Raw genomic sequence first — 26,861 nt, 5'->3', positions numbered from 1 at the left:
AGATCTTGTGAGACTTATTCACTATCACGAGAATAGCATGGAAAAGACCCACCCTCATGATTCAGTTACCTCCCACTGGGTCCCTCCAGTGACATGTGGGGATTTGTGGGAGCTGCAATTCAAGATGAGATTTGGGTGGAGACAGAGCCAGACCACATCAGCTGGTAGATACTTGTCATCTTACTGCAATGTAGGCTTCAGCTTGCAAGTCATCAACATGGGGCTCTCTACCCAATGATGACAGCTCTTCAATGATTGTGGATACTTGGCTACATAGGGTGAATGGGGACATAGGGAACATAGGGAACATCTGGGACATAGGAATGGGCAAGATGTTCCGTCTCGGGACATAGGGAGCATCTGGTTATAACCACGCAGATACAGAGGACTTTCTACCATTATATGAGGGCCATGGAAAGAGCCATGTGTTCAGATAGCAAGAGAGCCAAGAGAGGTTCTAAGGAGGATTAGGTCAGGGAATTCTGGGCAGAAACCGCCTGAGATCCAACCTCCCACAAACTTCCATCTTTAAAGATTTTCCATCTTTATGAGAAGAATTTTTTTTTCTAGTCTCTTCATGACTCTCAGAGCATTCTTATAAATTTCTGATTTTGAAGGTTTAACAGTGTCCCTTCTTCACTTCCACAGTAATGTTAAGAATAATTATTGATCGGGTGCGGTGGCTCATGCCTGTAATCCCAGCACTTTGGGAGGCTGAGGGGGGCAGATCACCTGAGGTCAGGAGTTTGAGACTAGCCTGGCCAAGACAGCGAAACCCCATCTCTACTAAAAATACCAAAATTAGCCAGTCGTATAGGCAGGTGCCTGTAATCCCAGCTACTCGGGAGGCTGAGACAGGAGAATCGCTTGAACCCGGGAGGCAGAGGTTGCAGGTGAGCCGAGATCATGCCAGTGCACTCCAGCCTGGGCGACAAGAGGAAGACTCCATCTCAAAAAAAAAAAAAAAAAGAATAAAAATTATTAAGATAGCTCAGATCTTTTGAGTCCTGACTCTGTGACAGGCACTGTGCTATGTCTTTACATATCGTATTATCTCATTTAAATCTCATTTAATTGCCTCAACAGTTCTAGGAAGGAGGTGAGGAAACTGTCACTTATAAAAGTATCTTGCCCAACTTCATGGTAATAGTGGAGCCAGAGCTTGAACCCAACTTGATTGCAGAACTTATGTTCTCACTACCTCCTGACTCCCTGAACACCAAGTGGCTGAGAATATGAAACATTTTTACAGTTACGATGTGCATTTAAAACAGTAACTACTAAACTGATTCTTAGGAAATGAGACCAAAGGTGTGTACAAAAGATCTCTCTTCTTTTTAATTAATTAATTTTATTTTTTTGTGACAGAGTCTCGCTCTGTGGCGCAGGCTGGAATGTAGTGGCATGATCTTGGCTCACTGCAACCTCCACCTCCCAGGTTCAAGCAATTCTGGTGCCTCAGCCTCCTAAGTAGCTGGGACTACAGGCACGGGCCACCACGCCTGGCTGATTTTTGTGTTCTAGTATGGATGGGGTTTTGCCATGTTGGCCAGGCTGGTCTCGAACTTTTGACCTCAAATGATCTGCCTGCCTCGGCCTCCCAAAGTTCTGCGATTACAGGCATGAGCCACCACACTGGGCCGAGATGTTCCCTCTTAAACTCTATTTTGCTAACTAGATAATCTGGTTCCCCCCACTTTTTTTTCCTCTGATTACATTTGCCTGAATTTTGCCCTTAATGTCTCTCTTCTCAATAGTCTTTTATTTTTTTAAGTCACTCTAGGGATTTCATCTTTAATGAAAACAGAAACAATTCAGATCAGTAATTGAACACCTATTGAAGCCCGTCATTGTGTCCAAATAATTGGTCATATAATTGATACGGTCCCTCCTCATGTGATGCTCCTTACAGACTTTTGAGAAGTCAGACAATTGCATAATTATAAATTGAGAAAATATAGAGGATAATAAGAGAATCTAATTTAGTTGGGGCATCCAGGAAGACCTCTCCAAGGAGGTGACACTGAAGCAGAGGCCTAGCTGATAAATAAGAGTGTGTGTGGTGGGGTTGGGAGCCACAGAGACTGCCTGCAGAGGGAAGAGTGTGTCTGAGGTCTGTGCCATGTAGAATGAATGATGGCAACTGTGACTGCATAGCGAATGAGGAAGAAGGCTTCAGAGATGAGAATGAAGACATGAACAAGGGCCTGCCTGTGATTGCATACCATAGTAAGGGTTTTGGATTAGCTTTGCTCATTGCTATACAAATTAATGTGGTAAAGATATTTTAACTATTATAAAAAAATGATTACAAGTAAACTACTTGAATGGCAGTGTGGTGTTGGGTGTTGGTGGAAAGAGTTTTTTTTTGTTTTTTTGTTTTTTTTGATATGGAGTCTTGCTCTGTCACCCAGGCTGGAGTATAGTGGCACGATCTCGGCTTACTGCAACCTCCACCTCCCGGGTTCAAGTGATCCTCCTGCCTCAGCCTCCCAAGTAGCTGGGATTACAGGCATGCACCACCACGACTGGCTAATTTTTGTATTTTTAGTAGAGATGGGGCATCTCCATGTTGATCAGTCAGGTCTTGAACTCCTGACCGCAGGTGATCCACCCACCTCAGCCTCCCACTGGGATTACAGACATGAGCCACCGCGCCCGGCCGATTTTTTAAAATATTAAAATGGAAGAGAATAGAATCCATAAACAGTCCCACTCATATGTGATCATCTTATTTACAACACAGATGCCACTACAATTCTATGCAGAAAGAATGGATTTTTCAGGAAGTGGTGCTGAAGCATGAGCTATCTATGTAGGGGGAGAAAATGAACCTTGATCACTATCTTATACTATTTATTAAATTTAATTTGAGATAAGCATAAAAGCTAAAACAGGCTTCTGGAATAAAGCATGGAATACCTTCAAAACCATGGCTTAAACAAAGATGTTTTAAACAGGACCAAAACCAAACAGTAGCCATAAAAGAAAAAAAAATACTAATTGAATTACATTAACATTAGGAGCTGTTCATCAAAGGACATCATTAAGAACATGAATAGGCCAGCCATCATCTAGAAGATAGTTACATTATGTTTTTCTGAAAACGTACTCATATCCAATATATAAAAAGAACTGGCCAGGCGTGGGTGGCTCATGCCTGTAATCCCAGCACTTTGGGAGGCTGAGGCAGGTGAATCACCTGAGGTCAGGAGTTTGAGACCACCCTGGCCAACATGGTAAAACCCCATCTCTACTAAAAATACAAAAATTAGCTGGGCATGGTGGTGCATGCCTGTAATCTCATCTACTTGGCAGGCTGAAGTGGGAGGGTTGCTTGAACCTGGGCAGTGGAGGTTGCAGTGAGCAGAAATTGTACCACTGCACTCTAGCCTGGGCAACAGAATGAGACTCCATCTCAAAAAAATAAAAAATAAAAATAAATAAATAAATAACTCCTGGCTGGGTGTTGTGGCTCATACTTGTAATCCCAGATCCTTGGGAAGCCAAGATGGGAGGATTACTTGAGGCCAGGAGTTCAAGACCAGCCTGGGCAACATAGCCAGATCCTATTCTAAAAAATTAAAAATAAATAAATAAAACAAAATTAGCTGGGTGTGGTGGCACACACCTGTAGTCTCAGCTACTCAGAAGGCTGAGGTGGGAGGATTGTTTGAACCCAGGAGGCAGAGGCTGCATTGAGGTATGATCACGCCACTGCACTCCAGCCTGAGTGACAGAGAGAGAACCTGTCTCTAAAAAAAAAAATCTAAAAAAGGAACTCCTACAAATCAATAAGAAAAAGGTAGATAAGCCATACTTCACAAAGGTGTATACTTCACAAAGCAGCATATCCAGAATGGTCAATAAGCATATGAAAAAAGTCTCACTTTCATTAGTCATCAGTGAAATGCAAATTAAAACCTCAATGAGACACCATTTCAATAAAACTTTATTTACAAAGTTGTGTATATCAGCATGGGTAGAAGAAAAGGTTTTCTAAGTATTGTCAAGGATATGGAACAACTGGAATTCTCCTACATTGCTGGTGGGAGTATAAACTGAACAACTCACTTTGGAAAAGTGCTTGGCAGCACCTTCAGAAGTGAAACATGCATCTTCTGTACATCTATATACACCTGTATGATACATCCGTGTGTGTGCATAAACATAAACGTATACACGATACATCTATAGCATGAATGTCCACCAATGGACATGTACAGTGATATTCATAGCAGCTTTATCCAGAATAACCCCAAACTGGAAAATCCCACATGTCCCCAAACAGGAGAATGGACAAACGAATTGTGGTATATTCTTTCAACGGAATATTACCCAGAAATAAAAAAGAATAAACTGCAGATACACACAACTGCATGGATGAATCACATAGGCATTATGTTGAGCCAAAGGAGCTAAACATGGAAGAGAACATACTGTCACATGAATCATGCATGAAGTTCAAAACTAGCAAAACTAATCTTTCATGAGATTAAGTCAGAATAGTAGCTATCTGGAGGGATGGGGATGTAATATTGACGGGAAAAGGGTGTAAGGAAACTTTCTGGGGTGTTAGGGATGTTCTAGATCTTGATCTGACCTGGGAAGTGGGTTACATGGTTGTACACACATGTAAAAATTCACTGAGTCATATACTGGAGATTTGTGAACTTTGTAGGTAAGATACATATTTCAATAAGAAATTTAACATTAAAAATAGTACAATAGATTTGAATAAATGGGGGAAGTTTCAAAAAAGCAAAGTTATAGATTGCATATGTAATGTGATCTGAACTCCATTAAAAATTCAGGGAAAAAAAAAGGAAAGAAAATCTGTGGAAAGGCTGGGCACATAGGTTTACGCCTATAATCCCAACACTTCGAGATTGACTTGAACTTCTGATTGCTTTGGCCCAGGAGTTCAAGACCAGCCTGGGTTATATGGTGAAACTCCATCTCTACAAAAAAATACAAAAATTAGCCGGGCATGGTGGCACATGCCTGTAGTCTCAGCTGCTCAGGAGGCTGAGGTGGGAGGACTGCTTGAGCCAGGAGGCGGAGGTTGCAGTGTGCGAAGATTGTGTTGGTGCACTCCTGGGCGTGGGAGCAAGACCCTGTCTGACAGAGACAAAAAACAAAAAAAGAAAATTGGCTGAATAATTAATAGTGGTTTCTGGATGGAGGGATTGTATTTCCATTTCTCAATAGATTTAGTGTTTTCTAAGTTTTCTCTGATGTACGTATCTTGTTTCCATATCAGAAAAATTGAAATGGGAGAAACAATCACTGAGTTGATTTTGGCATAATTTCAGGGAATTGTAAATCAAGTTTGACATTTTAGGGGTGAAATAGCAATTCAGAGATGGGCAAATTTAGAAGGCATCACAGAGGGGTAAACCTGAAGGGGAGCTGGAACAGCATTTTGGGAAGGATATGAATGAAAGCAGGAATGGGGGATGGTCAAGGAACCTTGTGTGATGTTTCCGTTGGCCCGCCATTCTTCAGCCTATGCTGGTCTGACTTTGTTTCCATCTAGTTCATGAGTTCTGCAGTCCCTTCTGTGGGCCTTCAAGGATGTACTAGCTTTTTCTTACACTCTGTCATGGTGATTTAAAACCAATTTATGATTTCTATCCTTAACAAGCTCCTTTCCTAGCCTTCTACATTTTTAGGCATTACCATTTGCTCTGTTCTCTATTTTGAGGCTGCCTTTTCTTCCCTGCTGCACCATATGCCAATGTGAGTTTAAAAATTAATTGTGCCAAGCCATTCTCTCCTCCCCAAAAATAAATAAATAACCCCAGATCCCCCTTCCCTTCCGCCACAACACACACACGGAGCTCCAAATGATCCATCTGTCCTATTGAAGATAACCCACTTCATCCTGAGGCAGGCTATTTTTGTTTGCTTTGTCTTGAAAATTCCTACATTGTAAGCGTTAAAGAGTACATTGGTTTCCATCAGAAAATGAAAAGGAAAGCACTTCGTTCTCCTGTTTCATACCTATTGCAGGGCTGTGCACAAAGAAATGCTCAATAAATGCTGATTGAATTGCCTCGATGCAGATCATGGTCTGTACCACATTTCAGATTTTTCTGTGCACATTTTTACTGATGATTGCACATTTATAATCATAAAATGGATTATGAAAGGGGTAATATTCCCTGGAATCCAATATTTTCTTAATCATTTTTTTGCAAATCTGTATCCTTTTAGGTGAGTTTAGTTACCGAATTTTCAAATTCTCTGTGGTATCCAAGGATGGCTGGAAGCCTTCTGTGAGTACTGTTTGTTTTGTTTTCAAACTGCTTCTGTCCCTTTCCTTGATAAGGTAAGTAATAGCATTATGCTGTGTTACTGGAAATTTTAATCAATAAAATGTACATGCCTTTAATTAGGATGCTAGGAAGTACTGCTGAGTTTGATCATTTAGTTAATGCAATGAGCTAAGAGGCTCAAGCATTTATGTGCACAGGGTCAATTTGAGTAAATCTGAGCCTAGATGGGCAATTTTCATATTTTTTCCAAGATAACCTAAATGAAAGATTCATTTTAAGGTCCAAAGTTAATACATGTTTGGGAAAGCAGTTCTCCTGAAACAGACATAGAAATGAGGGAGACTAGCTTTGCTTTTGAGAAGTTCACAGTTCAGTGGTTCCTTCTCTCTTTCATGTACGCCTGTGGCTCAGCTCTCACCTCTGGGTGGATGGATACTACGAAAGCTATCCCTCCTGCTCTGACTTTCCCTGAGACCTAGAGCAGCATTCTCAGCTGCCTGCTGGACACCACTTCATGGATGTTCTGATGACCTCTTAAGCTTCTTATTAGATCTGAAATTAGCTCATTTTTACCTCTTTCCACCAAAACACATTATCTTTCCTGTGTTTCTTATCTAAATGGCTCTACATTTTTGCAGTCAGTCTCTAACCTTTGGGATTCTTTTTGATGCCTCCCCTTTCATTGAAGGTTGATTTCAAGCTGGCCATGGCAGTGTGTACCTGTAGTCCTAGTTACCTAGGAGGCTTAGGTGGGAGGATTCTGTGAGCTCTAGAGTTTGAGTCCAGCCTGGGAAACATAGCAAGACCCCATCTCTTAAAAACTATGTAAATAAATGAAAGAAAGAAAGGTTGATTTTCCCCTTCTCAAGTATCCATGTCCTTTTTCTTCTAGCCATTTGTCTATTAGGGCTGTCTCCTATAAACAGTGCCCATCCTCAGTTTGGCTGGGAATATGTGAACCCATGTAAGAACGGAATGGCCCAGTGGGGTACTATCTATTCATGAGATGATCTTAGATCTTGTTTTCCTTATCTACTAATATCCCTGTCTCACTCCACTTGTCCCTTGGTCATCAAACTTATCCATCTCTCTTCCCACCTCCACCTAGGCTGGGTGTTCTTTCCTTTCTTCCTCTTCCCAAATGCTGATGCATAATTGACTACTTCCTCATTTACAATTTTTTATTAAGTATTTGTAGAAACAGCTCTTCCAATGGATTCCCTCTCCCAAGCACTGCCCCCTTTCAATCTGGTGCAACCTGAAGTCTGCCCATCCGCTGGTACTGCCCACTTCGAAGGAACCCCAACCATACCCCCTCCCAGTCAATGACATGGTGTCAACATTGGCATGCTTTGGGACTCCAAAGGTAGACATTGCATTTGTTCTCATTTCCAAAAGCTCATGGAATGGATGTTTACTGCAAGGTAATAGCACCCAGATGATGATTTCTAACACACTGGAGAGAAGTGATTATTTTTGCACTGGGATACATGCTAGAGGTAAAACTCAATGGGGAAATATGGATGAATCTCAAAAACATGCTGAGTGAAAGAAGCTGGGGTGAAAGGGTATATATTGGATAGTTCTATTTGTATGAAGTTCTGGAATGTGCACAAAGTGATAGAAATGGGAACAGTGGCTGTGGTGTGAGGGCAGGGATTGACTGGGAAGCAGCACAGAGGAACTTTCTGCAGTGCTGGAAGTGTTCTGTATCTTGACAGATGTGTGGTTTACATAGGTGAATGCATCTGTTAAAACTCATCAAATTGTATACTTAAGATCTATGCTTTTTGTTGTATGTAAATTATACCTTAATTTAATAATAGAAACACAAAAAATTAATTTAAAGGGAAAAATTGCAGAGTAAAATGTGTAATAGTATCCTACTAGTGGTTAAAGAGAAAAGACTGTATGTGTAGGAATAAACAAAATAATATGATAGGGAGAGGAGCAGACACGCTTTGTATTTGTTATCAGGAAACATTTGCTTTGGAAGTGCTACTATTTAATATCAGACACTGTTTTTGGGAATACATGGTCACTTTTGCAGTGGTTCACAGCAGATTAAAATCTGATTTTAGAAATAGGAAGGTATAGATTTTCTCTGTGGAAACTTCCAATGCTTCTAAAAATCTTGCACCCTGCTGCCTTCCCGCAGTACCCGAAATAAATCACAACTGTTTGGTTTAAGTTTGGTAAGTAGGAGGGTTTAAATCACAGCTTTTATAATAACTAATATGTGGATCCCAGACTGATAGCCTACAGGCCATGGTAGGCCTGTGAACATGTTTTGTTCTATTTTGTTGGAGAGTGGAAACGTGGACAGTGGTGCTTTTTTCTTTTTATGAGTTGCATATCTTTGAAACTTGGGAAATTTCCTGTAAAAATGTAAACGTCTGGCGATACCTGGCTGGCTTGCATTCTAACACAACAATAATTGCTTGGATCTGAGTACTGGCTCCTCCCTTTATAAAATTAAGATATAATTTATTTTTTATATATCCCACCATTCACAGTTATCTCAGGACCAATCTACTGCCTCCATTAAAAAAAAATTCTACTCTCAGTCCTACTTTGATTTGCAACCTCTGGATCAACATTTATGGAGCCCTTTCTATGTACCAGGAACTATCAAGGATATCAGGAACTATTTAGTATATACATGAGGGAGATATTCTTATATCTGTTTTACAGATGAAGTAACCAAGCTTCAAGTAGAACCCACCTGAGGTTGCTCAGTAGCAAGTAGCCAAACCAAGATTTGAACTAGGTATTCTTACTCCCAGAGCCTACAAATTACTGACCATGTTGTTGTTTGTTTTTTACTTTTAACTTTAGTTTCATCTATTGTTGAGCAAAAATTTAGTACTTAACCTCTGGTTGAGTTCTGATTAGTTTCTTTGTGATTTATTTCAGTAGAATAATCCCTGGTCTCCAAACACTATTGATTTTGCATTACTAGCAGTAAAAATGAAAAAAAAAATGTGAAATATGTATGTATATTATTTATTGGTAAATAATAAACTTGGGCTGCATTACCATTATGTACACTTTTAAATATATAGGTATTTAAAAGTCTTAAAGAATAAGAATATATATATATATATATATTCCAGAATTTTCTCTCCACACTGCAGAAAATTATGTTGTAGGTATTGCACACCCTATTTTGGCAGCCAATAGATTAAGTGATGCCTAGACAATGATTCTGCCCGAAAGCATTTTCATATCAGAGACTGCCAATTTTGTACCCAATAAATTGTGCCTTCTAGATAAAGGATTCAGGAGAAAGGTCACCTGATTTGTCCACACTATGGGAAGACAGCAGAAAGTTCTCCATTGTTAGAAAGGTATTGTCCCTCTGTAGCCACATTTAAACGACTGTATTCTAAAACCTTCTATAACTGTGAACTCCAAAATAGCCAAAGGCATCTTTTATTCCTATTAAGGCCTGGGATTCCCCTTTGGGGAGCTTAGGTTCTTTTCAAACATCTAATTTTGACTGTGGATTTAATGCAGAGAAAAGAAGTACCCTCCCAGGTCTCAGTTTCTCAGTCTGAGATGTGGGGCCTCCATCTCACAGGACTTCTGCTATGATTAACAAATTTGTGGTTTTAAATACTTGGACAAAACAAGCGCTAAGAGAGGCTGTTAATACTGAATCAGTGTGAAATGTATTTGTGGATCCGTGCCAATGGTTTTCCCAGAATTCTGGTGCTCTAAAGAAAGAATGACAATTGAGTATGCTTTTAAAGGCTTGCTTTGCGCCTGCTCGAAGGTCACGCCGTGTTCTCTCTCTAAATAGAGTTGTTTATATGTGGAAGGATAGGTTTTTCTTTCTAAGAGCTTCGCCATGTCCTTTGACCTCCTTCCCATCAACTTGTATGATCTGAGTGAAGCTTTATTCTGGAGCATCCTCTGTTTGGAATGTTCTTTTCTGCCCTCCGCTAACCTCCTTATTCCCTTGGTCAGTCTGTCTTCAAGGCCCAGATGGAACACCAGATTCTTCACAATCCTACCAGCACCAGGGTGACTTAATCTTTCCCTCTCATGCTCTTTCAAAAAATCAGAGCGCAGCATCTAGTGAATGCGAGGGAGCACATTTGACACACCCCTTGTGGACTGAAAGCCTTGTGTGTGTGCATGTCATCGTTGGGAATGCAATAGAAATACATAAAGTTGTTCATGTAAAATGTGAAACATACGCCACACCTCTGTTCTGGAACATTTTCTTTTATTAAGAAAGAAACATTAGGCCGTGGCTCATGCCTGTAATCCCAACATTTTGGGAGGCTGAGGTGGGTGGATCACCTGAGGCCAGGAGTTCAAGACCAGCCTGGCCAACATGGCGAAACCCCATCTCTACTAAAAATACAAAAACTAGCCAGGCGTGGTGGCACACACCTGTAATCCCAGCCACTTGGGAGGCTGAGGCAGCAGAATTGCTTAAACCCAGGAGGCAGAGGTTGCAGTGAGCCAAGATCGCACCACTGCACTCCAGCCTGGGTGACAGAGTGAGACTGCATCTCAAAAATAAAATAAAACAAAATAAAATAAAACTTTAAAAAAAAGAAACATTAAAAAAATTTTAAAAGACAGAAAACTAAAAGGGATCATTAACCAAATCCCCAAACTCTAAGTCAAACCCCCAGACTTTTCCTGCTATAACGATACACTGGCATGGTAGTTACCAAGCTGGACTGTAGTTAGGCATACCCATGCCTGGTTTCCTGCTAATGTGTGTGCTCTTTGTGGACTGCTACATTATTCATCATTAAGGCTGCTGTCACCTGGCCCATCCTATTGTCGGCACTTAATGAATGTTTTAGTTAGCTTACAGTCTCAAAGGATAGAGAAGCGCCTGACACTGATTTTAACCCAGTCTCCTGTTCTAATCCTTATCTAGCTTACATATTTCTTGTGACCATAAACTATAGGAGGTTCTGTGAAGCTAAAGCTGAAGTCCACAGGTGAAAGATCTCAAAAAAGGAAGCCAGTGAGCGAGAAGCCCTGAAAATGGCATAGTCAGAAAATAGATTATCTGGGGTACTGGAGATTTCCTAGTAAATTGACAGTGAACATGAGGTTTGCCAGAGTGAGTCAGAGCTTTTCAGTGTTGAGAGAGACGAATTATAAATACTTCAAACGGTGCCATTAGAAACGCTTCCCTCTGCATTTTTCCTCCTGGGAGAGCCACGGTGGGGAAGCTGGAGCAGGCAGGCACCGTGCACCTGCTCCAGGGTCAGCACCTCTGTCAGGGGAGGTGCAGAGAAATGCTGACGCTGGGGTTTCTGGTTCTACACTCAGCTATTTATCCCACCAGCAAGGACAGCCTGTCTCCTAATTACCAACTGCTGGGACAGCTTCCTATGTCCACAGCTGGCCAGGGCCTCTCGGGCATGTGCCTACCACTTAGTGCCTTCCACTTCAGTGGCACTTAGATATGCTCTAACCAGGAGGATGGTAATTATATCTTGCAGCTGTATATGTAGTATAGCAGTTCTTAGACACTATAGTATAGAATGTGTACATTTTCCTCTTCTAGCAGAGCATTAATAATGGCCAGAGTGTGTTTTGTCTTTCATATCTGCCTTTTCAAGTATTGGCTACTCACATTTCACAGTGACTTATAGAGAATTACCAAATGTTATTTATAAGGCATTGAGTACCAAGTATATACAGAGCCTCATGTAAAGGAAACGGGGTGACAAAGGCAAGACTCCTGCACTCTAGCAGCTTAGCAGCTGGCAGGAGAAATAAGACAGTCTATAGGTAACCTTATTACAAGGCAGGATTATAAATACCATGGGAGAGCTGCTGTCTGGGGACAAGATAGGAAGAAATTGATTCTAATCAGAGTGATTCTGGAGGCCTGTAATGTTTGAGCTGCATTTTTAAGCACAGGTAGATTTTCAGAAAGTTCCAATGAGAAGGAGGTTGAGGAATTTCAGGAAAAGCAAAAGAAGCATGGGCAGGATGAAGAGATGTGTTGAGGGCATAGAGAAGGTTTGGCCGCTGACAAAGACTGCGGCCTGGTGGATTGTGATGTGTGGGCAGCACCTTAGTGCTCTGATTCTGTGGAGGAGATTCATGGGAGTGTCTTGTCTAACATATGGAGTTGGAGCTCAGGGGGTGCCTGTGACCCCACTCTGAGCTGATCTTCATCTGTGGCTGCTTTCTTGAAGGCATTCCAAGCCTGACTCTCATTGCACTTTGGGAACATTGCCTATGCAGAGTATTGTCAGAGAGTAATTTGAGACACTTGATGCCTGTTAAACTAATTATGCTTCAGTCCTCAGAGTGCCGTGGTGCTCTCAATCCTGAATGCTCAGCAGATTTTATGTAGTATCTGAATTATTCATAGAGAAGATATGGAAGAGGGTGTTTGGCTGCTTGTTCCATTTTGAGCAGGTCTTGGGCAAGTGGCATTACGGGAAGAGAAGCAGCTGCATGCAGAGGGATGGAGGAAGCAGGCCTTCCAGAGGAGACCTGCCCAGACCGGAGCCTGTGCCAGTATGCTCAGAAAATCACAGCCTGCTTTGGAGGGATGGGTAAGACCCCTTAAACATTGGGCTTTGCAGAGAAGATGCCCAGGGCTGACCATGCAGAAGGACTGAACTTTAGGACTTGCGGGGAGCAGGGAGCAGGGATAGCCGCTGCTGAGCAGGAGAACCTCAAATGGGCCGAGTCGTCGCTACCTGGAAGTCCAATTGCACCCCTTTTTCACAGCCTTCCCAGTTAATCTGTTCTGTTTAGCAGCAAAGATCATCCTGACTTGTGAGCAACTGCAGGTGTTTTTGGAAGGCATGCCAAGGTCTTTTTGTTTGTTCATTTTGATTAAAAAGCAACAACAAAAATGAAAAGTAACCCTGTTGGCACTGATGAGGCCACAGGCTAACTGCAGACCATTTCCTTAGCAAACTAAATTCCGTAAATATTCACATTGTAAGGTGGCAATTTGCTCTCTGACAAAATTTTATTCTTTAGTGAGAAGCAAGTAGATCCTAGCAGATGATTTAAGCAGGGAGGGGACACTTGTCTGCAAAAAAAGACTTAAATCACTATATAGAATAAAGTCCGTGTTCATTTGTGGAGAACCACTGTGACTGATGAAGAAAGACCAGTAATTGAGGCATCTGTTCCCTGAGCACTGTGTAGCCCCAAAACGCCTGGCTTTGGGCTGGGGCTCATCACATCAGGTGTTTATTGTGCTCCTACAGCATGCAAAGGTTGGGTGTCCTCAGTACCCCTTGGTGAATTTTCCCATTGATGGTTCATTTTCATAATTTATCATAGAAGAGCTTGAGTAGGTACAGTGGAACTGCTTCTAGAAAGATTAGGAATTTCCTATCTGATAAGATACACAGGGCAGCAAAATCTTGGGCAGAAGTTCAACATTTGTAATTATCATTAGCTTTGTAATGTGGTGCATTGTGATATCATATCATAGAACCATAGAAATGGTCATAAAACCCACTGCACTCCTTTGTGATTGCTGTGACTGTAGTTTCATGTAGGCTGTGGCAGAAGGAAGTGATGAAAGACCTGAATCCACTGGTGCTTCTTTAGGGTCTTCCCCAGCTGTGCTTTCCCGGGTGAAGAGGTTGCTGTCAGGCAGATACCACTGCAAGTCTATTTTTAAGGCTGGAGGCTTGGCCTCTGCTAGGTATTTAACTGGAGCCATGTGGAGGAGGGTAAGTGAAAAGCTCTGAGCACTTGGGGAGTGGAACTTAGTTCACAGGTGTCTGCAGTCACTGCTGCCAGCATCTGAACTCTCATCCCTCTCCACTGCCTGAGAATGGAGTCAGCCCCCTCACATTTATATGTAGTTCAATTGTCTTTAAAAGCAAGCAGCCATTTGTTATTCTCTTTAGCCGTCTTTATGATGCATATGTAGTTTACTTTGCATCTTGACCTAAAATTAACAAAATGTATCAAAATTTTTACGTATAATTCCGTTATTGAATAAGAATTTATTTTCTTTTCCCTTTTGCAGTCTCTTAGAAGACAGTTACATCTTGAACTAAATATATGGATCTGTAAACTTGTAAAAAAAAAAAAAAATTTAGGAGTGTCCTGTGTATGCTCTGCAGATACGATGGCAAAGCATTGAGGTAGAGTTAATGCAGTGGAAATAGTTTTTGTGGGCAATGCTTGACGAGTTTAGGGACCAAGAAAGCAGAACAGCTTTGTTATGGAATAGTTGCCTTTTTTCCAGGTCAGGAAGATGCTGGGTTTGAAGGATATAATCTCTTTTCTGTCCAAAGTCTACGTTCATGCGTTGTTACTGTGTTCCAGAGCCTGCCTTCAAAGTGGCTGCATCATGTGTCTCTGTATAAACGCATCTGTATTTCGCAAAAAGACCATGTAAACACATATAAGCAAGTAGCTGCTCAGGTTCTCAGTTTCAAAGAGCAGAGCTCTAGGAAACACAGCAAGAAAGAATTAACAGTGAAAGGCAGGGGTTTCCACACTACAATGTTTATTAGAAAACACTCTAGAAGAACCTGGTAGGGCTGAAGTGGCCCTCAGGGATCTCCGTCTTAAACAAATTGGCCCAGAAATCACATTTTGGGAAATATGTTTTTTTGGTTTTTTTGATGGATGAATGCCACTCTTTTTTCCAGTTGTATATCTTTTCTTTCTTTTTTTTTTTTTAATTTCAATAGTTTTGGAGGGAACAGGTGATGTTTGGTTACATGGGTAAGTTCTTTAGTGGTGATTTCTGAGATTTTGGTGCACCCATCACCCGAGCAGTGTACACTGCACCTAATGTGTGGTCTTTTATCCCTTACCCTCATTTTGAGAAACATTGATAGAACATCTTACATTGTATATCCGAAGGTTCTTCAAAATAGGCAAGCAGGGGAAAGAACACATACAGATTGTTTTACCTGCTTTGTAAACTGTTTTTAGAGGAAGACTTTGGAGATTGGTGTCGGGCTTAATTCCCAGAATTTTGGAGCGAAATTTTGAGGTGTGACTTCGGTAGTGGTAGAAGTCCCATGTTCCCACTTTCCCCAAGCCCACCGCAGTCTGAGTGCCTCTAGACAGCGTCTGTTTCTTCCATTCCCACCGTGCTTCCCATTGGCATAGAATAATTCCAGCCAATTGGAATTCTCAGGTTCTTGAATTGTGTTGCCAATAGATGAGGAACTAGTAACAAAAGAAGCAAGAATTTCCTTTCTCTGCATCATCTGCCTGGGGCCTTTGTGGAAGGACCTATTGGTTAGGAAGAGTCACAGCGTGGAATTCAGAAGACCTGGCTCCACCCTAGGCTTTCTGCATTGTCCTGAGAAAGTCGCATCTTCTCTGAGACTTACCTTCCTCATCTTAAAGGCTGGTGTAGATCAGTGCTTCCTGAGTGCTGGCACTAGTCTGGGAGAATGTTTAGAAATGTAAATGACGAGTTAATGGGTGCAGCACACCAACATGGCACATGTATACCTATGTAACAAACCTGCACATTGTGCAATGTACCCTAGAACTTAAAGTATTAAAAAAATGTAAGTTCTTGACCCCTATGTGCAAGAATCCCATATATATATTTTGTATTTTTTCAAAAGTTCTACAAATTGAAACCCCGTCTCTACTAAAAAAATACAAAAAACTAGCCGGGCGAGGTGGCTGGCGCCTGTAGTCCCAGCTACTCAGGAGGCTGAGGCAGGAGAATGGCGTAAACCCGGGAGGCGGAGCTTGCAGTGAGCTGAGATCCGGCCACTGCACTCCAGCACGGGCAACAGGCGAGACTCCGTCTCAAAACAAAACAAAACAAAAAAGGTCTACAAATTTTTTTTTTTTTTTTTTTTTTTTTTTTGAGACAGAGTCTTACCCAGTCACCTAGGAGTACAGTGGCATAATCATAGCTCACTGTAACCTCAAACTTCTGGGCTCAACCAATCATCCTGCCTCAGCCTCCCGAGTAGCTGGGACTATAGATGCATGACACCACACTTGGCTAATCTTTTAATTTTTTTTTTCTTTTTTTTCTGTAGAGACAGAGTCTTGCTATGTTGCCAGAGCTGGTCTCGAAGTGGCCTCACACAGTCCTCCCACCTCAGCCTCCCAAAGTGCTAGGATTACAGGCGTGAGCAACCATACCGGCAGATGGTTCTTATGCACAGCAATATTTGGGAACTCCTGGACTAGATTACCTTTGATGGCCTTGTCAGCTCTATAGTTCTATTCTAGGGTTTTAATAAAAAGAAAGTTATATTAGAACATAATAGCCCAATGACAGGAGAAGGAGTGTGAGTTTATTCATTTTGGCTTGTGACTTTTGTATGGTTGTAGACGGTCACATACGGTCACATATTGTACTGCATCTTACTGTGTGGATGTTAAAGAGTAAATGATAATTACTGGGGGTTGTCCTTTTTATAGCAATACATTAATTCCGTGAAGATCCTTCTAGCTTGTAATTTTGTGAAAAGCTGAAGCTACCTACATGTTAATTCTGTCTCCATCATATGATTCTGCCATCAAAGAAAACCCATGAAACAACTTTAAGACAGTAAACACTGGCTTAATGGAATGAGGCAGAAGGATTTTCCTGGTACTGAGGGGAGGGGTTCCCTTCTAGAAAATGGAAAGGAAATGATTGTTTGCTATGGCTGAGAGCTGGATTTGTCACAAGTTAAAGCTGAGGATCTTTAATCGAGCCTCCCCCACCTCCACCTGTGAGATCTGAAATACTGGAGAACTTGGAATTACTACCCTGGGATTTTTCTGATAGACATTTTTAGATTATACAAAATATGTGTATATAGCGCTAGCCCTATTCTCAGTACTCTTACCAGATGATACTGAATATTCTAGGAGTATTTGCAGGAGAATTCTTGTAGATATTATAGCTATATTCTTTCTCTTGTTCTGGATATTAATCTGATGTTCAAATATGCATTCATGTCTGAGACTGAGTTCCTGGTAGTGGCTGTTTTTATACCTAATCGTCTGACTGAGAATATGGCACCCTAAGCTCTTGAGGGTAATCACTTAAATACATCTGCCTTAATCTTCTTTGCTGGGCAGTGAGAAAAGGAGACAGTAAGGAGCCAGGGGAACAGAGAGAGTTGTGGGCCAGCACCGCTCCTTGGGCCCCCGCTGCCCATTTTTCATTTCTTGGAAATCCATGCCAAGATGCCTGCCTTCCTTGGTCTAAAGTGTCTGGGGAAATTGTGCAGCTCTGAGAAAAGCAAAGTCACCTCATCTGAGAGAACCAGTGCCAGGGGCTCGAACAGAAAGAGACTGACTGTTGAGGACCGGAGGGTCTCTGGGACCTCCTTCCCCGCTCACAGGCGTGCCACTGTCACCCATTTGCTGTATCTCTGTCCCGAGGACTACTGCCCACATGGGCGCGTATATAACAGCGTTGATCCTTTTGGTAAGTAAAATAACCCTCTCCGGACGTGGTTTTGTGTTTTGTGATTGGCGTAATTAAGAGAGTACTATCCAGATCATTCTTCCGTAATGTGTTCTTCAAAGGAAACACTATCCTTAATATATAATTAATGGGGGTGAGGGTGGGAGAAATGGAGAATGTAACATAAGTACAGCTATGGAGCTAAATTCCGAGGATATTTTTGTCCAGGATTTTATGATCTTCAGTAACAAATGTATCTCTTTCCAAACTTGGTAGGAATAACTGTCAGAAATAGGAAGTATGATGGAAAAGAAAGATCTCTATCTGTAGATGCTGTTATTTCATATGACAAAGGATGAATGGAAAGAAAATATTCAAGGCGGGAGATGGAGGCTAGCAAAAGATGACCTAAGTAAAGTTGAGGTCCAAATTGTGTCACTGTGTAGGGAGGGCTCGTCTTGTGAAATGTTCTAAAAAATATAAAATAAAATAAAAAGAAAGCATTGTAATATTGAGAGAACTTGTTGAGGCTTCTTTTCAGTGAAGCTCATTAAAACGTGTCACTCATCCCTCTGCCTGGGAAAGAGGCGGAGAAGGCCCACTCTCAGGATAGAGTTATTGCACTTGGGAGTTTTCAGACTTTGAAGTTATCATGGCGCCTTTATTAATGAAGATGATACCTACCGAACTGCTCACGCCTTGTCAAAGTCAGCACTAGAATCAGTACAGGAAGCGGAAGGTGATTAACTATGGTCCCTATGAATGTATGAAGTTAAGTCAAATGAGCCAGGAAGCATAACATATTCCTCGTCATTCTTGGACAGCCAGAGTTGAACTGGATTCAGTTTAGCCAAAGTAAGGGAGTTAAGATGTTCTGTTTTGTTGCAATCAGCTTTCAATAGCTTTATTTAGTTATAATTCATAGGCTGTAAAATTCATCCATTTAAAGTATACAGTTCAGTGGGTTTTAGTATGTTACTGATGTGTTACATACATATTTTCACTGCCTCAAAAAGAAACCCCGTACCTTTTAGTTATTGCCTCCCCACCCCAACCTCTTCACCCCCATCTCTCAGCCTTAAGAAATCAAAATCTACTTCTGCCTCTTAGATTTCCCTATTCTGGATATTTCATGTGAATGGAATTTATAACACGTGGTCTTTCGTTTATGACTGCTTTCACTTAGCATGTTTTCAGGGTTCACCCATGTTGTAGCACATGTCTGTACTTTATTCCTTGTTATGGCCAAATACTATTTCACTGTATGGATATTCCACAATTTGTTTCTCCTTACACCAGCTGATGGACATTTGGGATGTTTCCAACTTTTGACTCTTATGAATCATGCCCCTATGCATATTCATATGCGAGGTTTTTTTTTTCTTTTTTCATGTCAGATGGGTAATGTGCCAATGTCATAACAAAGTTCAAGGGTGGCACACCTCACACACACATGCATGAACACATCAAAAGAATCATTATATACAGGTTTTTATGTGGACATATGATATGTTCAGGGCTCTTGGGTATATACCTAGGAGTGGAATTTCTGGGTCATGTAATAAGTCTATGTCTCACCTTCTGAAGGACTTCTAGATTATTTTACAAAGCGGTTACTCCATTTTACATCCCCATCAGCAGCATATGAAGGTCCCAGTTTCTCCACATCCTTGCTAATACTTGCTATTATCTGCCTTCTTTTTTTTTTTTTTTTTTTTGAAACGGAGTTTTGCTTTGTTGCCCAGGCTGGAGTGCAATGGCCTGATCTCGGCTCACTGCAACCTCTGCCTCCCGAGTTCAAATGATTCTCCTGCCTCAGCCTCCCAGGTAGTTTGGATTACAGGCACGTGCCACCACACCTGGCTAATTTTGTATTTTTAGCAGAGGTGGGGTTTCACCATGTTGGCCAGGCTGGTCTGGAACTCCTGACCTCAGGTGACCTGCCTACCTCCACCTCCCAAAGTGCTGGGATTATAGGCGTGAGCCACCACACCTGGCCTTATCTGACTTTTTTGTTCTTGCCATCCTAGTGGGTGTGAGGCGGTGTCTCACTGGGACTATACAGAGCTTTGGCTGGGACAGAGAAGGCTGACAAGCAGGCCAGTGCTCAGGCAGGACAGGATACTGACAGCTGCTGGTGGTGACAGCTCCTTGTCTCTTACTCTTAACAAGCTTCTCTTCATGATTCCAGGCACGTCCCTTTTTAGGGTAGCAGGGAGTGGGGATGGAGAAGCCATGCCTTCTTCCCAGTCCCCTTACAAGCTCTGCTCAGAAGACTTTGTTCAGAACCAGCTGACTATGCCTATTGCAGCAAAGGACACCTCCCTCAAAAATCAGATCCACATACTAGTGGATACCTAGAATCCCTTTATTGAGGAAAAAACGTTTTATTCCACAAATAGGAATAAAAATGAAACATATAGATTTCTGCCGGAGCTAACACTTTATTCTGAATGACTTTGGTGCTTCTGTGGAATGTTTCTACTCAAAGAGACTCAGATCAGATATTTTTGGAGTGAGCCACTGTTGCTCTTGAAAGAGAGATAAGATCTGTTGGGAGGAGAAGGCAGGAAGGCAAGGGGAAGCCAGGTAAGCTGTAGTTTAATGAAAGCCTGCTGGATAATGACTTATCAACAGATTCCCTCACGAGGGAACAAGAGAATTAACAGTATCAGAGAGAGTTCTGGATACAGGAAAGGTAATCATCATTGGGATATCCATATCTTAGTGGAGGCAGATAAGGAAATCTGGGAGATTAGTTAAGTCTTGTGACTTGGAGGTTGGACATTCCAGAATTTGACTCCCAGCTCTTCTACTCACTAAATGTGTTACTTTGGGAAGTTAGTAATTCCAAGTGCGTTTCTCTGTCCCTAAGGTAGGCAGGGAATGCATGCCTTATATGATCACTTTGAGCAGGCCTATCCCTAGAGTAGATGGGGTCCTGGGCAAATATTTTTTGTAGGGCTCCTGTCTATGTAAACAACTTGAGTCACCCAAAGGCAGTGTGTCAACAGCTCAGTCTGTTTCAATCATGGGAAAGAAATGCCACACCAGCCTGAGGAAGTGATTGCTTGCTAGGCTTGTCTCCTAGAATGGAGCCAGCTCCAGGGCCCCAAGAAACCCCACTGGCATGACTCCTGGGGTTCCTTGGGGCATCTGGCCAACCCTTTGCCCAGTATGGGAGAGATGCAGAGGATCACTAGAGAGATCTGTGAAGAGAAGGCTCAGATTCCCCATCCGGACAGCACTGCTGGCCCCAGCGATCCCAGGTACCAGAGCACACTTAGACATTTTTGAGGAAGGAATGGGGTTAGGGCAGGGGCCCTATTTGCCTGTGTCTGAGGGCAGTATTGATTATGAGGACTCAATGAGAACCTGGCTGGGCATGGTAGTGTGGGCCTATAGTACCAGCTACTTGAGAGGCTGAGGCAGGAGGATCACTTGGGCCTAGGAGTTCAAGACCAGCCTGGGCCACATTGCAAGACCCTATCTCAATTTTAAAAATGGTAAATACAGATAAAAATAAATGTAAAGAATGAGAACGTGCATATCAAAGTGTTTGGTATAGTGGTGCACAGAAGCATATGGTAAATGCTAATTTCAGTAATAATAATAGAGTGGCAATATAGTCAGCATTAGTCATTTTTGACAATCTCTATGGAGGTTGAATTAAAAAAATAAAGAAAAATTGTTTATTATTGATAAAAATAATTTCTATTGTTTGCCTTCCATGCTGTGCAACAATAGAGGCCCACAACTATAGATGCTGCACAGGACGTGGGGTTCCCAGGAAGCCACTGTGTGCTCAGAGCATCCTGTTTAGGACAGGTGCTTGGAGGAAGTGCGCCCTCCTGCAGCCATGCGTGTTCCTGTGCTACGAAGCCCCAGAGTGTTCAGGAGCAGCTCCTGGCAGGGTGCTCAGGAATATTTGGCAAAGGCCTCCTGCAGCTGTCAGAAAGATCTCAAGATGCTGCAGCTTCCTGTTGTTGTCTGGTGCTCAATCCTTGCTTTGAGTTGTGCTGGACTCCATGATTTTCCAAGTGTCCCCATGCGTATCTGTCCTTTGTTATGCTCAGAACAACCCTTGGATGTTGCAAGGGGAGAAATTGTTTTCCCCACTTGACAACAGCAATGAATTAGCAAGAAGATGGGAAAAGTGGGCAAAACAAATATATCAGTGAACATACACAGTAGCTTCCACAAAAATATATCAGTGAACATATATCAGTGAAATAGATCAGTAAACATACAAAACAGCCTCTGCAGCATCTGACTGTAGATGTAGTACTATTCTAGAAGAACAGCTGTCATTCACTGGGGGCCTACTATATCTCAAACATTGTAATAAGTGTCTTTTCTTGTTTGGTTTTGTTTTTGAGACAGGGTCTCCCTCTGGCTCTCAGGCTGGAGTGCAGTGGTGCGAACAGGGCTCACTGCAGCCTTCACCTCTTGAGCTCAAGTGATCCTCTTGCCTCAGCCTCCCATGTAGCTGGAACTACAGGCACATGCTACCATGCCTAGCTAATTCTTTGATTTTTTTGTAGAGACAGGGTCTCACTTTGTTGCCCAGGCTGGTTTCAAACTCCTGACCTCCAACAGTCCTCCTGCTTTGGCTTCCCAAAGTATTGAGATTACAGGCGCAAGCCACCACACCTCGCCTGGGCCATGTGTTTTATGATTTTTCCATGTTTGATATTCTCAATAACTCAACAAAGCAGGAATTACTTTTATTTCATTTTACAGAGAAGGAAACTGGGGCGCATGCAGTTAAGAGACCTGCCAAAGGTCACATAAGTACTAGATTTGGGTCTGCCTGACACCCAGGTTCATGGTCTCCACCACAATGTCACTCTGCCTCAGCCTGAGGAGCATAAGAGCGGTCATTCATGAGGTGTGCTGAACACTGGCACACCTAAAGTTTGTAAATAATATTGCTCATTAAGTACTTCAGCAGCTCAAATTTGAAGACATCCATAAAGTAAATCGCTGTTGCCAGGAAAATTAGCAAAGATTTCCTTCCTCTAGCTCATAAATACAAGCTGTCTGTATGGAATGTTCCCTTACTCTACTGTGGGAAATTAGAGTGAAGTTTTTGAATCTGTGTTTCTTTCTGTCCCTTGGAGCTTTTGGGCCTCATACAAATGAAATAACATATTTAGGGCAATTACCTTCTTGACAAACAAACAAGAGACTGGCACTATTATCAAAAGCCCCAAGGATATCTGGAGAGGATTCAGTGATTATGTTGTCAGCTGAGTCCAAATTCCAAAGCAGAATGTTCTGGACTGGAGAGCTGGGACCAAAGTAGACTTGGCAGTCCCCTCCCTGAAAAAGAAGTTTATGTCCCAGAAGAGAGAAAGGTGGTTCACGTCTGATTCAGGCACCTGCTGGGACCTTTCTGTTAGGTGCAGCATACGAGGGGTTGTCTTCACTCGAAGTGGTCTTCCAAGACCCAGATACTCAGATTATCAGGTAAGTGAGAGAACCTCTTGGGTACATTATTGTTTCTTAAAGCAATACCAACCTGTTTTCAAACTAAGCAGAATATATAACACTACAATATTTTTCTTTTAGTGTGCCCTTCTTACCCCATTCAGTAATCCACAACCCCAGACCTGTATGTCAGATGGCTAGGGGAAGCGTCTTGGGTATAGCAGGCCAAAGGCCGCAAATGACTTTGTTTTCAAAAAGACAGCATAGTCTTCAAGATGCTCTGGAACTTTTCTATAGCATCTTCCCGGTGACATTGAGAAGCTGTGTCGGGGAAAAGGTTTTAATTCCCTGCAAACCCTGGAACTCAGGTGTGAAGGCCCTGTCTTACATTTGAGAGAAGTGTTTGAGCTAGCCATGAAAAATATATCCTGGGAAAGTTGGTAAGAACCAGCATGTGGTTCTTGCCCTCAGACCCGCTCTCCCGACTGATGGCTTTGACTAGGCTGCTTTGAGAGGCAAAGTAGTAACAGGCGTCTGCTGCTGGCAAGGAGATGTACTGCGTCGTGGCCTCCTGTTCCTCCAGGATGCTGGATCCCCACGGCCACATCCAGTTTGTTGATGGAATATGGTTCCCCGCAAACAGCAGTCTTACTTTAACTTTTATTCTCCTGAGGATGGAGATGATAGGTGGTGGCCAGTTACTTCTACATCTTGCAAGGGCATGAATGGAGAGGGATTTGAGGTTTCAGCTATTTGGGAAAGCATTAAATAGTTTGCATTTTAAAAAATTTATTTATAGTTACAAATAACCCCTGTTCACTTCCCTAGGCTTCTCATCCCATTAGTTTAATTGTATTTCCCAGAATCATATGTTTCAAGCTCTTGACGGTTAAACCTTTCTATCACGTCCCACTCTTAACCCCCAAACACCCGCATCAGTCTTCTTTGTTACAGATATTTGAAGGACCCTTTCACATTGGGCCTCTCTCTGTATGTGCAGTTCTGCTGCCTGGCACGGCCTCCCCGGTTCCTCTGAGGCCCAGCAGGATGCAGGTTAAGCTTTTCCTCCTCTGGGAAGGCCTGATCTTACCTCTTGCCTCAGCCTCCTCTGTGTTTTCATAGCATCCTCTGCATATCTTTGTTTGAGTTGCCTGTTTATAAGCTTCTCCCTGTTCATACACTGAGGTCCTCTCTGAGGGCAAGGAGAGAGCTGTGCTCTTATTTTTATTCCATTATAGTACCTGGCATGTAAAAAAAAAGCTGTGAGTGATGAGTAAATGAATGAGTGAACGTTCGCCGAAATCAAATCACTATGTTGGAAGAATACAGTTCAGCATGAAATTGTCCCCCTGCCTTCAAGTAGCTGAGGCCAGGAGAAGCTGCAAAGCAAAGTGGCTGCAAATTCAGGGCTGTGGGGTCAGACCTCGCTGCCAAGTTTAAAGTCCAGCTCTGCTCTTTGTAGTTCTGTGACCCAGGTAAGTTACTTAACATATCCAAGCCTTAGTTTTCTTGTATGTAAAATGTGGATAATGCTACCCCCATTGCAGCAGTATTATGAGCCCTAAGAGAAACTACATATTTAAACAATTCTGGCATTTAGTTGGAACTCAATAAATACTTCCCCCTCTTCTCACCCAAATGTGTGAGAAGTTGAATAATTGTCTAGATAACAAATACAATTAGTTTTCAAAGGAAAGAAATATCACTGAAGGGAAAGAGAAAGTAGGATTTGTGATTTGAGCTGGAAAATAGATATGATTTACCCAAAATACGAGTAAAAGGAAAATAGTCCAATGATCTGACAGTGGAAATAAAAAGGTAGAAGTAAGATATTTTTCACTTAGTTCCACTCGCTGAATCTACTTAGTCCAGCTTTTTTTGTTTTTTTGATGGTTGCTTTTTGTTTTGTTTCTTTATTTTATTTTTAATCCTAGCAATGTGGGCAAGTAACTATTTTCACATGAAATGTTCCCATATAAATTACTTCCTTGAGTAACTAAATATGCTGCAATGCCCCATTCGTTTTAATTAAATGTACTTAAAAACTAATCTTATTTAAAGTCAGAGGGTAAAGCAGTCTATTTAAGTTTATTGTTTGGCATTGTTTTAATCCAGGCTTTAAACAAATTTGAATCTTACTAAGAATGGCTTACTTTCAAAGAAATCCCTGATTTCCCATCCTTTGATCCTAATGATTCTGGGGCATGACCCAGTGCTGATGATTATGGATGGACTCCTGTTAACTTGGCAAATTAGTCATGGACCCGTGACGGCCGTGAGTACAAGACAATGCTGCTAACAGAAAGGGAATATGGATCGTGTGGCGGCTGGGCACAGCGGCTCATGCCTGTAATCCCAGCACTTTGGGAGGCCAAGATGGGTGAATCACGAGGTCAGGAGTTCAAGACCAACCTGGCCAGCATAGTGAAACCCCATCTCTACTAAAAATGCAAAAATTAGCCGGGCATGGTGGTGGGCGCCTGTAGTCCCAGCTACTCAGGAGGCTGAAGCTGGAGAATTGCTTGAACCTGGGAGGCAGAGGTTGCAGTGAGCCGAGATAGCGCTACTGCACTCCAATCTGGACGACAGAGTGAGACTGTCTCAAAAAAAAAAGAAAGGGGATATGGATTGTATGGATTGTGTGTTACTCATTAGGGTGGACAGGTGGCCAGCACAGGCTTAATTTGTCTATGGGCTACCAGATGAAGGCTGCCAGTAGGAAGGTAATATAAGGTGAATAGGTAGTCAGCAGATGGGTGATTCTGTCCCTGGGATGGAAGATGAAGGCTGCCAACAGGAAGGCAGCATAGTCTGTGTGCTGTTTGTTAGGGTGTGTAGAGATAGTCATCAGGAAGATTCCTTTCTCAACCTCAGAAAGCAGCACACCCAGAATGCACTAGAGAAACCCTTTGCAGAATCAGCACTTAAGTATGTCAAGATTTTAGATAGACTATGGTATGATATGCACGAGGATTCTAGATATTTCTCAAAGGTAGAAATCTTTCATATCAACACCTTATTTATTTATTATTTATTTGACAGAGTCTTGCTCTCTCACCCAGGCTGGAGCACACTGGCGTGATCTTGGCTCACTGTAGCCTCTGCCCCCCGGGTTCCAGCAATTCTCTGTGCTTTAGCCTCCTAGGTAGCTAAGATGACAGGCGCACACCACCACGCCTGGCTAATATTTTTGTATTTTTAGTAGAGATGGGGTTTCACCATGTTGGCCAAAGCTGGTCTTGAACTCCTGACCTCAAATGACCTGCCCGCCTCAGCCTCCCAAAGCACTGGGATTATAGGCGTGAGCCAACGCGCCCGGCCAACACCTTATTTTTATAGGAAGTAAGAGACTGAGGTCCAGAGAAGTAAATGATTTTCCTAAGGCCTATGGTATAATGAGAGGGTAGTGTTAGATTAAGACCCTAGCCCTCTTCTCTCCCTGTTTAATATTACATGAGAAGACCAAAGGATGATGATGATGATGATGATTATGATTATTTTTAGTTTAGTTGGAGACTCAGCTCAGGTGGGACTTTCCTGTGGAGTCTCTCCAAACCTGTCCTTTTTTAGGCTCTGCTGCGTACCACACAAAAGCCCATCCAAGCACCTCTATGCTTGGCTATTTATAAATCTGTTTGTTTGCATGTCTCTCTCTACCGGGTAGTAAGTGCCTTAGTGGCAGGACGGTTGTTTTCATGGTTTCTTCAGACTATAACACAGTGCTTGGTAAATAAAGGTACTTCATACATTTTTAAATTGAGATGTAATGTAGTACGCCATAAAAT

At 42.2% G+C, this 26,861-nt stretch overlaps 1 protein-coding gene and 1 non-coding gene across 5 annotated transcripts in view; one reads left to right on the top strand and one right to left on the bottom strand.

The window, feature by feature from the left end:
• ABLIM1 (actin binding LIM protein 1) overlaps positions 1-26,861 on the top strand; it is a 399,253-nt gene that overhangs the window by 152,579 nt on the left and 219,813 nt on the right. The window contains exon 1 of one of the 4 annotated variants that reach the window (XM_007964167.3): positions 17,285-17,664. The exons of 2 other annotated variants lie outside the window; for them this stretch is intronic. In XM_007964167.3, coding sequence (XP_007962358.3) covers positions 17,421-17,664 — 244 coding nt within the window. In that variant the 5' untranslated portion in view covers positions 17,285-17,420. Of the gene's footprint in view, positions 1-17,284; positions 17,665-26,861 lie in introns of those variants that run through there. One more of the 4 variants, XM_038009583.2, reaches the window with a different exon arrangement.
• On the bottom strand, positions 19,035-19,134 carry LOC119628236 (small nucleolar RNA U13). The gene has a single exon (XR_005244538.1). It is a non-coding gene; the product is annotated as a small nucleolar RNA U13 (small nucleolar RNA).

The sequence above is a fragment of the Chlorocebus sabaeus genome, chromosome 9 (genome assembly GCF_047675955.1).
Source record: "Chlorocebus sabaeus isolate Y175 chromosome 9, mChlSab1.0.hap1, whole genome shotgun sequence".
Taxonomy (NCBI): Eukaryota; Metazoa; Chordata; class Mammalia; order Primates; family Cercopithecidae; genus Chlorocebus; species Chlorocebus sabaeus.
This window is presented reverse-complemented; position numbering and strand designations above follow the sequence as displayed.